Genomic DNA, 12,060 nt, shown 5'->3' on the forward strand with positions numbered 1-12,060 from the left:
TTGACTGAAAGTATGGCCAAACATTCCTCAGATCCCTCACCATCAAGAAGATGGGAAGTGCCCACAAAAGTGCCAGGATTGTCACGTACAGAGAACATTTAAAACTAAGCTAAAAGGATAGGTTAAATAAATTCATTTGTGCCAGCATCCAAAAGGCAAGGGCAATCTTCAGAGACTGGAAATGAGAGAAGCCAGAAAGGACATGTGACAGAGGGTGGGATAGTTGGTATCTACTAAGCCCAGTGAAAACCCAGCCCAACCTGTTGGTCACTCAGCTGAGTCAGTTATCTCTGTAGACTACTCTCTTAAAAGTGCCTCCTACCATCTGTCCAGGGGCTCACTAACCCACTGCCTGCCTTCTGAGCTACACCATATTTGGTTGTTAATTCCAGCAAGAAAGAGAATCAGTGACTTTGACCCAGAAGTTCTGGTTTTGTATCAAGCAGCCTGGAGGAAGACATTGACACCAAGACTGGAAACAGGTCCCTGACCTTCACTGAGGAACTCTCTTAATGATGTTTCACACTGCAGATTGCATCTGTTTTGGAGAAAGTCAAGCATGTCACTCTGTTTTGAGAAAAAAAAATAGTGACCCACAGGGACAGTCTGACAGCGAATTTAATATAAGCTATTCTAGACATGATTCAAGTTTCAATTTGCAAACCCAACCAAAAAAGGTAAAGGGACAGCGTATCTTGCCACGCCCTCTACCTCTCCCACCCCACCCCCACCAAAGTCACTGCTGTCACTCAGAAATTCTGCAATTTGTCTGGAAGTGACCGATAAAAAAGAAAAAAAGGAAAGCGGCCCTGGGCGGGTCACGTGACCCTACCAGCTCCCAAGGCAGACCTCTTCTCAAAAGGGCTCAGTGTGGAGCCTCTGAAATCTGGGCAGGATTTTCTCTGCAGAGGCAGAAGAAAGCAGGTGAATGGATAAGTAAACATGGCCTTGTTCCTGGTGGCCTTGCTCGCATTCCTGAGCTTGGGCTCAGGATGCCATCATCGACTCTGTCACTGCTCTAATGGAGTCTTCCTCTGCCAGGAGAGCAAGGTGACAGAGATACCCTCCGACCTCCCCAGGGATGCGGTCGAACTGTAAGTATCTGAGTCAGTGGGAACAATAGCGTGGCTGGTATTTGTGCCTTGCGTGCTATTATTATTTTCACATTAAGCTGATAACTGTTGGGCTGAAATATTCTGCCCTGAAGGCTTAAGTAAAACAAACTCCCCCAGCCCAACACTCCTGCTCTGTGGTTCTCTAAGGATATTAGTGAGAGTTTGTCTTGGAATTGTCAGGGAAGGGCAGCATGGAAACCTGAATCTAAAGGTGAAAGGAAAACTTTTTAGTATTTTTGACACATTTGTTCTTGGGTGCTGTACTCTCTTTGGTGGAACTAAGAGAAGACTAAGGAAAATGTAGAAACTTAGAAGAGCTCGAATTGAAGGCAGAAAGATGGCTTTGATTGACATGGAAGGCACGATGGGTGTTTTTGAGGATACTGAATTCAAGAAGGCAAGAGTCATTGCTGCTCTGGAGGCACCAGCAAGGAATTCCCAAACTGAGACTCTGCTTCCTGGAGGAAAAGGAGTCACAAGAGAGGGAAGGGGTGTGAAGAAAGGGAGAAGGAAAAAGAGGAGGTGTAGAAAGAAGGAGATCATCTTTCATACCACTGGGAAAAGGTGATTCCCACATTTAGATTTTTACTAAACTACTTTAAAAGGAAACAGACAGACGTTTACAACTTGACAAGATCTTAGACATCATTCTACTTTCATCTGTTTATTTTGCAGTTGAGAAATCTGGGGTCTGGAGAGTAGAAAATTTCCTAACCTCTCACGAGGAGTAGAGGCGGAGCCAAACTAGAAATCAGGCCTTTTGACTCACAGATCGCCGTCTTTCCCTTAAAGTCCCATGTCTATTGCATTAAAGTAAGAGGAAGGCAGGACTGTTTCCTAGTCCAATGACCATCCCTCCCCACCTCCCCACCCCTCCCTCCCATCTGCTGTGAGCTGGCTCGGAGATCATAGATATCCTCAGTCGTTTTATCCCAAGGATTTTAAACAGAAGCTGCTATTCTGGAAGCATCCTTTAATCTTGGTTCCCCAAAGCTATGCATGATCTTATTTTATGGCAGAAGGTGGTCATCTTTTCATTTACCAGTTACCATTACCTATGCTCAAACACGATGGGGCTGCATTTCAGATTTTCACTCAGGGACAAACAGCTGCAAGGCTGAGTTGGTTCTGCCTGCTCCTTTTCCCCCTGACATCACAAGTTCTCCATTCCTTCCCAGAGGTAGCAGCAGGGAAGATAGGTGGCCAACGCTGTGTTTTGGTGACACTGCCTTAATGAGACAGTTACTCCTGATTGCAGGGAAGAATGTGCCTATGTCTGCTTTGTTAGGTGATTATAAACACAAGAGAAGACTGATGCACCTGAGCTCCTCTAAGAAGTCAGTCGCTCCTAAGCTACTTTTAACAACTACTTAACTTGTTTTGAGCCTCAAGTTCCTAATTTTTAGAAGTTTAATACAATCTGCTTGGTGGGATGGCTGTGAACACCAAAAGATACAGCCCCTCAATGCACACACTCAACACACACACATTTCTACCTCTCCCAGTCCTTCTCTTTTTCCAGTGTTTCCCCAGGGACCAAGCAGTGTCAACCAGTTACTAAAAGAGACAGCCTCTTACAAGGCTTAATTTTAGATTGATACCCTCTTTTCAAAACTCCCTGCTAAATTAGGCTGTCTGCTTTCTGGCATTTCTTTACCAGAAGGGAGATTTTTTTTTTTTTTTCACTCTGTATAGAAAAGCAGGGAGCAACCAGATGTGGGCCATAGTCTGTGGAATGCCCACTTCTGATTCAGACCATAGCTGAGAGTAGTTAAACATTTCTGGCTTCAGGCAAACTCCAGGAGATAGTGAAGGACAGGGATGCTTGGAGTGCTGCAGTCCATGGGGTTGCAAACAGTTGGATACTACTGAACAACAACAACAAAGGGTTTAGGTGGCCTGAGACAGCACAGCATCATGGAGAAAGTACTCAACTTGCTGAGCAGGGTCAGGAATAGAGGGAATTCGAAAGTAATATTCACAGGTGGGCCTTTAACTCTTTATCACAAGTCAGAGATGGAAGAGTATGGACTCTAGAATCTAAGAGACCTGTGTTCTAAACCAGACTATGACTGTTTCTTGCTTCAGCCTGTGGGCTTTTGGGTGTACAATGGAAATTGTAATGTGTACCTTTTTCAGAGTTGCCATGGGCATTAAATGTAGGATTAAAACATTCAGCACAATGCCTCTCAAGTGTGGGGGGTGGGGATTGTTGTTCATCTGCAAAGTACTAGAGAAAAAAACACCACAGAGGGCATTCAGTGTGATCAAATGAATCAATGGAAATGAGAAGGCTTTGAAAAACTGATGTCAAGATTTTTGTAGCTCTGAGATAGTTTATAGTATCCCACTGATTTAAGAATAATCTCCTTCTCCTCCCAGTGGCTGGACCACTTCCTCTCTGAATAAGAAATGGTGTTCCTTTGGGCTTTCAATACTTGCCAAGAACTCAGGGAACAGGTTTCATTCTGATGATAGGCAAAGGATTTTTTTGATTTCAGACTTACTCTAGAAACTCAGCTTCACATAGAGGCAGTCAATGAATCTAGAAGGGATGCTTTGAACTTGTGTTATTCTTCCTGGAGTTAGAATTTCTAAGAATGTGAACACCCATTCAAAACCTGAAATTTTAAGTCTCAGTGACGTTATGGATACAGATTGTTTTCTTTCAGATGACCACAATACTAGAAGAAAAGTGTCCACTGATGGGCATTCTTGGCACAGGGAGAACTATATGAGATCACGCTATAGGCTGCCTGTGTTGACCCCTCTCTTCACAGCAAGCTCCTGTGTCTCTTTGCCATCTCAATTCTCTTTCTGAGATGCAGAAAGGAATGGATTACAAAACTAGTAAAGCCACTGTTGATTTCTTCATTTGTTGAATGTTGATAGTTTAATTCACCTCATCATGTAGGTTTCATATTCCCAAAAGCCCACATCTAACTACTTTCATAAACTCCCTTCAATACGGCTACAAGCAATAATTCTCTTTTTTTATTGCCATTATCTTTGTTTGGAATCTGAACATCTATCTACACACTGGATTAAATAGTTGTCTTAATTTATCTCCTTGCTATCAATCTCTGTCTTTTCCAAACCAGCCCGAACACCATCATTCCATTTTTCTCCATAAAGCACCACAGCCACCATGATTCTCCAGTTTAAAATCATTTGGTGGCTCATCTTTCTGACTTTACCTCTCACCTAGCTCCAACAGAAGCCATCTGCTCCGCAAGCCTGAAAAAGACTTGCTCTCAAGCTCAGTTTGTGTCCCAGGGTGTCACTACTGTTACACATCTTGCTTCTGTAATCTTCAAGTTCTTCTTTGTCTCTTGAAAGCCAAACTGCTTACTATAAGCTGGCTCAAAGTTTGCCTCTTCAATAAAACTCTCCTGACCATTCCATCTTCATGTAATCTGAACCCTGGTGCAGTTCATTTTACAACCTTGCTTTGCCCTTAATTTTTCATATGTGTCTTATTTCCTCAACTGCAGTGAACATGTTCTTGGTAGTCACTGTGCCTGGCTCAATGCAATGTAGGTTCTGGGCCCCCATTTACATATAGAATAAATGACACAATAAATAAGGGGGAATTACAGCTGTTTATTTGCTCTGCTCCTCAGTATCAAAGAAAATATCTTATAAAAGATAATTATTGCTCCCCCTGTGGTGAACCACTACAGGATTTGATAGTTCCCTTGCTTTCTTTGCTTTTTTATGTGTTTGTTTTAAAGAAAAAGCCTGTATATCATTCTGGAATCCATTAATTTATTCAGAAAGAGAAACACATAGACTTGAAACAAAGTCTACTAAGTTACAAGTTGAATATTCTTTTAGGCATGCCACTCAATTCTCTTGATTTAAGTAATAATACCTGTTTCTCTATTTTTAACAAGAATATTGAAAGGATGAGTGAAATTGCCTTAAACAAAATCACTTTAAACTGGGTAAAAGTGTTCAAAGAAATACAATTTTTGCCAACTGAGGTCAGATTCCAAACCCTGAATGTTAGCTTTCCTGTGTTTCCCATATGTGCTTTGATGATTGTAGTCTGTCCAGATGTCAGAACCAAACACCCCACTGTGCAGACTGCTCTGGGTTCATCTATCTGAAGACTGCCAGTGCCTTGTTTAGATATTTCTTTGAAAGAAACAAACATCACAGATTTCATGCTAATGCATACATAATCTTTCCTCTCAAAACCAAATCCTGTACCTTCTTTAGTGAGAAATGATATGTCAATGTCCAACGTTTAGAATTTAATCAGGCTGGGGTAAGGAAGGTTTATATTTCCTGCATGAGAATCAGAAAAAAGAGCAGCTATAGAATGCAGTATCTTCAAAGGGAAAAAGTAAAAATTATATTGCAGAGGAAAAAATTCTTTAAAGTAACAGATGAACTCTACTCTGAGAATTGGCTAACAGCTGTAATTTGCAGAGTCATTATCAGCTGTTGAAGAGTAAGGGTTTGATGGCACAGAGCTGCACTTCTTGATGATGATAACATCTCCTTGTTTACCTAAAGGTCAGTGCTGTCCTTCCTTGCCCAAGTCCTCTGCCAAACAAGCCTAAGCTTCAGAAGCAGAAAATCTTGGCAGCAAGTGGGAAATTCATTTAATGTTTGATTATCCTTCTCCAAAACCACTAATTGGGTTATCCAGTGGTTTATTGGACTACCTTTTTTTTTTTTTTTTGAGCTGTTAGATTTAAGATCTCCAATTTAGCTTTATTTAGACTAGATGCTAACTTTTATATCCCATAAGGTCACCTAGCAAAGAGAGTAATTATTTTTAATTGCTTAAGATCTGATTATAATGAGATATGGATGTTTCTTCTTAATCTGACCTCTTCCTGAAGTATCTTGAGCGTGTTTTATGTCTCTGACATGAACACACCATAACCTTTTTCTTTCATGAGGACCTGAAAGTCTTCAAGGGATATGCAAAAAAAGATTTTTTTTGAGTAAAGCAACCAAACCTGTGCCATACACTGGAACTCAATTATATTTTCAGTCTCAGGAGTGGCTAGTGTCCACTCTCTTTCATACCCTCTCCCAGACCTTTTTCAGCAAGAGCCAACACACAGCCATCATGGAATCCTGTATCACAAACACTAGAAAATGTACAGCATAAGCCAATTTTTGTATCTCAGTAATGCTAAGACTGATGAAAATCTTTAAGAAATAGGGACCCTAAGAGTTCAGCTATTTCAGTGAAATAGATCAGTTGAGGATATGGGGGAGAAAATTCATCAGCAAATTGATGAAGGGCAGAAGTCAATTAGTGCTGAGATTTCTTTCAATTCTAAAATGCTTTGATGTTTACAAATATCTTCAGGTACCAAACTTCCCCAAACCAATAGGTTTCTTCTAGACCTGCAGAGTCCAACACGTATAACTGTTAATTCCTAAATTTCTGTGATTTCAGTTGTGGGATTTTGAAGAGTGTGGTTCTTAGGCTTAATAGACTGTTTTGCGAATGTCTGTTACTTACAAATGCAATGTGGAAAACCTCCCCATAGATACCTGTCTCTGACTGCTTTCAGTTTGGTGAGGGGTTTTAAACAAAGAATTTTTGAGGGATCCCAGCTCCAATGATGACTTTGCAACTAGATAAACAAAGGCTGACTGGAAATCATCCTAGAATAGAAGGGCATGGAAGAGAAAGGGCCAAAGCCTTGAGCATTAGAATTCAGGAGTGGTTCCAATTTAAAATTGCTTGTCCCTTCAAAGAAAGTCTAGCAAATTTTGTTCAGGAGATAGGATCACATCCCTGGAAGACAGAGGGGCCTTCCCTTGTGCTTTCCTCTTCATCTCAGGGTAATAGCTTGTGAATCAGCCCCTCGCGCCTTCGGCTTTCTCCCCGCCCAACCCTCTGCTCTGAGTCCTGGCTTGGTTTAATTCCCTATAGGCACGAATGTCCAGATTCTGGACAAAAGTTCAAAGTCTTAAGTTTGACATTAAGCTCCTCCATATTTTATCCCCAAATTAACTCTCCTGTCTTCCCCTCATATCTTCCATCCTCTCAACACTTTTTCTGTGGACTATTTCCTAATTCCCAGCTCTCAAACATACCTTATATTCCCCTACCTAAATAATATTATTTTCTCCAACCTGAAATGAATTCTTCTACTTTAATATATTCAGCTTTGGAGACCAAGCAAAAAGGCTCATTTTTCATGAGGTTTCTTTCAACATCAAATATTTATTGATTATATTTGTGCAGAGCACTATGCTGGGCACTCGGGAGAAGAGGATCAAAAGGGGAGGCACGGGGCTGCTCTCATGGAGCTGCTGAAAGAGAAGAGAGTCCAACAGTAACAACAATCATGCTTTGCCTCAATTTTACCCACAACAACAAAAATCCCCTTGGAACCCAGAATGGTCATTGTCTAAACTACCCATTTGACAATTAATTGCAAGTTGCCTTGTGCAATCTGAAATCACAGACTGTGGGAGCTGGAAGAAATAGATGCTGAGTGAAAGTCAATGAGGAGATGCCTGCCTTTTTACATTTAACAAGCATCTGGCTGTCCTGTCTAACTTTGCTCTTTTGACCAGCTAGGGTGGATTTAAGGAGCTGTGCAGGGCCACTTCCAGAACACACTTTTTTGTAAAAGGTCAGAAGATCCTTGCTTTATTTTACAAGGAAAACACAGACCTCAAGTAAAATAGAATGATAAATGAACACCAGCAAATTCATGATAAGGCTTAACCAGCAGATGTTTAAATATTTAAGTTTGACTAGGATTCCCTGGTAGCTCAGCTGGTAAAGAATCTGACTGCAATGCAGGAGACCACGGTTTGATTCCTGGGTCAGGAAAATTCCCCTAGAGAAGCCATAGGCTACCCCCTCCAGTATTCTTGGGCTTCCTTGGTGGCTCAGATGGTAAAGAGTCTCCCTGCAGTGAGGGAGACCTAGGTTCAATCCCTGGATCGGGAAGATCCCCTAGAGAAGGAAATCGCAACCCACTCCAGTACTCTTGCCTGGAAAATCCTGTGGATGGAGGAGCCTGGCAGGCTACAGTCCATGAGGTAGTGGAGTCAGACATGACTGAGCAACTTTCACTTTCAGAAAGTTTCACATTGGGCAAATACAAGGGTCTGGATGCTTTGAGCTGGGCTGGAGGAGAATGGTACAGAAGATGGAAAACAGCATCAAAAGTGGAAGCTTAGGCTGCATTGTTTTCTTTCCTAAACTCATAATTTTTCCCCCAAAACTCCTTGTGTTCCTGAATATTACTAAGTAGACACTGGGAGAGAATAGGTAAAAAGAGTTTACATGTCAATGGACTGTGTATGACAGCTTCCCTTCAAAGCAGCTGAATGTCATCTATGAAATCTGGTAACCACACCGAGTTCACAAAGACCAGATGTCTCTTCTGAAAGTGACACACCTTAAAAATGTCTACTTTGGCATACGTGGGACACAAACAAGGAATTCTTGAATGTCCTTAAATTTCTGAGCAATTTCTCTTCTTTCTAAATTCCAAACTACTTTGTATGGCTGTGTTTAGAATAAGAAAACGAATTGAAAACGAAAGAATGATCACTAGCCATCTTCAGATCACAGCAAGTAGAGAGAGTCAGACTTAAACCCTTGCCACCGCCATATGCCCACCAAGGCTAATTTCTGCTCAGGGCAGGAAGGAATGAATCCTTCATCTAACTGGTGTTTGTTTTATGGGTAAGTAGTGTAGACATTCTCTAAGTAAATATACTGGGTTGGGAGGAGCAGCAGAAAATACTAGAAACACTGTTTTAATTTAGAAAACAAACTGGAAAGGCAACGAAAAGCAAACATGAGATTTACGGTGACCAGCAAAGAGGTCAACTGGAAGCCTGCACACAGTAGCAAAATTGCTTATCGGGTCCCTGGCTGTGAAAATCTGCTGAGTTCCTTCAGTAAGAACATGGAGTCTTAGAATGGCATCTGATTCCCCCAAACAAATATAAGAGATGAGAGGAAAGAGAACAAAGAGTTATGACAACCAGATAGGAAAATTACAAAGTAGCTCTGAAAGCAGAGCTATAGGGTAAGAAGAAGCAAAACCACCACCACAGCAGTATAAATAAAGGAAGGGGCTGGGCCACTGAACTGGGGGATCACTGCGCCGATCTTGCCTCTTGGACTGGGCAAAACCCCTGGAGAAAATTCTTCCAAACCCCTACCTAGAGGGTGAAGCCCTAACTGCCAGCATTCTGGTGGCTAGGGAAGAGGACTGGAGGTCTCAGCAACCAGCATCCATAACTGGTCCCTGGTGTCTCCAGTTCAGACGTTCTCTGCTCTCTTTAAAGAATAAACCTTGGGATTCCCCTGGTGGGCCAGTGGTTAAGAATCTGCCTGCCAATGCAGGGGACACAGGTTCAGTCCCTAGTCGGAAGATCCCACATGCCGCTAAGCAACTACTCTGTGCCACAACTATCAGATCCGCACTCTAGAGCCCATGAGCCATAATTACTGAAACCCACGCACCTAGAGCCGGAGCTCTGCAACAAGAGAAGACACTCGAATGAGAAGCCTGTGCACCACAGCTAGAGAAGGCCTGTGTGCAGCACAAAGGCCCAGTACAGCCAAACAAATAAATAAACCTGGTGTTTTTGCTCAGCTATGGGGGAACACTGGCCTGACTGCTCCAGGTGGGTAGTATGGCTGCTTTTTAAACAACTTTTCTGCCAGCCCTCTTTATCTTGGCCACCTCAACCCTCTTCACCCTCCAGTCCTGCTTCTGGGAACACCAGTGCCTCCAGTTCCTGAGTGTTTTTAGGGATCACGTGGCAGAAATCTCACTGGCTTGGAATTTCATTTTAGAGTCTTCCAAGTCAGGACTTCTCCAACTTTAAATATGCAAGCCAATCAGGGGGATGTACTGGGAAAAGGCAGATTCTGACTCAGTAAGTTTGGGGAGGAGCCTGAGCTTCCACATTTCCAATCGCCTCCAAGAGATGCTGGTTGTAGTAGTACCAAATCCACATTCCTCCATGTCTTTACAAAATCTTGTTGCCCTTGTTCCTCTGCCCTTACGGCTTTAAAAGAAAGGAAACAAGTCCCCTTCTTGTCTTCTCAGTGGTGTTTCAAGAGGAAACCAATAGTTAGTCAGTTGTTTGGTTATTCTTCCTTCTCTTCTCTGGAATCCCCATTCATTATTCAATCCACTCAGTGCCCACTGTTGCATTAAAAATTATCTTGTCACAGGTACTGATAAACTTTACTTTTGGTATGTTTTACTTAGTAGTCATATTATTCTTCAAATAAAAACCCAAATTTTAGATGACCACAGGTAACCATCCTCCTGCTTGAGACACTTTCCCCCCTTGACCGCCAGCTTCTGCGACATCACACTAGTTTCCCTCTTACATCTCACAGCAGACCTTGACCTTCTCTGTTACCAAGTCTCTAAGTGATGAAGTGCCCCAGGCTCCTCCAGACCCTCTTCCTCATGAATGTGTATTCTCTCTACAGTGATCTCATCAGCCCCATGGCTTTAAATACTAGCTATATTCAAAATTCATGGGTCATCTCTGACCTCTTCATTGAGCCCCAGACAAGCAATACCCAGCTGAAACCTTGACATCTCACTGAATCTCTTGCCAGCACCTCAAAACCAGCAAGCAGAAAATAGTCCACTTAATCGCCCTCCCCTTAACCTCTCAGAATCTTCTCTCCCAGGCTTCATCATCTGTGTTAATGCCTAGATCACCAACTTCTTGCTGTAAATCTAATCCTAGTGCTGGGGATTAGCCCCCAAAATATAGCTCAAACGTCTCCACTTCTCACCTTCCTTATCACCACCTCAGCTCAAACCACCATTTTCTCTCACCTGGGCTAGTACAATAGTCCCCAGCGTTTCTGTCCCCTAGTTCCACTTAAATCCATTCCCACACAGCAGCTAGAAAAACTTTGAAAAAGAAGGTGGCATACAATTACTTAGAATTTCACTCAGAATAAACTTTTTTCAATCCACGTTTCCTGACTATCTACAGGTGTCAGAGGTCCAGCAGTGAGCAAAACAAACCCAGTCTCTTCCCTTGAGGTGCTTACATGCCTTGTCATGGCTACAAGATACTCTGTGATCTGACCCCTGCCTGCCTTCCCACGGGCCTAGTGCACGTCATGTATCGCTTGCCCATCGCCACTGTGCTCTGGACCTTTTTCTGCTCTCCAAACACACCAGACTCGTACCTACCTGAAAACTTTCCCTTGCTTTTCTTTCCCTCTAGAATGTTTTTCTCTCTCCGCCTCAGTCTCTCCCCAAATGCCAACCCCTTGGAGAGGTCATCCTTGACCGCCCCACTATAGTAGCACCCCAACTACCGCAGTAGATGATCTCTTTCCTCCATAAACTCACTGTAATGTGAATGTTTTTATCCATTTGTCGCCCCTCGACTAGAAATCAGAACTAATGCTTCATGGTAGCAAGAATTCTCATGTGAAGAATAGCTCCTAGTACAGAGCTGATGCTCAATACCTTCACGGATTAAATGAATAAATGAAAGGCCCTTCAACAAATGAGAACTACAAGGAGAGACTGAAAGTAACAGATACCTATTAATTCTACTCTATCATCATGCTGTGTGCCTCTTATAGTATCTCAACCAACAGTCTTGCACTGTAGCTATTACTGTTCCCATTTTAGGAAATAAGATAAATGGAATCAATCAATGCTGAATGGCAGAACTGAAACTGAGATTCCTGATATACCTGATTAGACAATGTCCGGTCTTTGTATTAACCATGAAAAGAGAGAGAGAGAGGACCCCCTAGTCCTCTGAACTCAATCCCTAAAGAAAAACAATCCAAACTTATCATCAGAGCTGGAGTACATACAGTGCTGGAGTCATCTATAATACCAAGCGCATGTAATATCTTGCCACTGAAAAACAGAAAAACTCTCTGAGGGCTAGCATTGAACCCCTGGCCTGCACTCAGCAGGGTTGGTTCCTCAGT

At 42.5% G+C, this 12,060-nt stretch overlaps 1 protein-coding gene across 2 annotated transcripts in view; it reads left to right on the forward strand.

Moving 5' to 3' along the window:
- The first annotated feature begins 942 nt into the window (after window positions 1-942).
- The window catches only part of FSHR (follicle stimulating hormone receptor), a 189,102-nt gene continuing 177,984 nt past the window's right edge, over window positions 943-12,060 (forward strand). For both annotated transcript variants that reach the window (XM_068973535.1, XM_068973544.1), the window contains exon 1: window positions 943-1,094. In XM_068973535.1, coding sequence (XP_068829636.1) covers window positions 943-1,094 — 152 coding nt within the window. The remainder of the gene's footprint in view (window positions 1,095-12,060) is intronic.

Source organism: Capricornis sumatraensis, chromosome 1, assembly GCF_032405125.1.
Source record: "Capricornis sumatraensis isolate serow.1 chromosome 1, serow.2, whole genome shotgun sequence".
Lineage (NCBI taxonomy): Eukaryota > Metazoa > Chordata > Mammalia > Artiodactyla > Bovidae > Capricornis > Capricornis sumatraensis.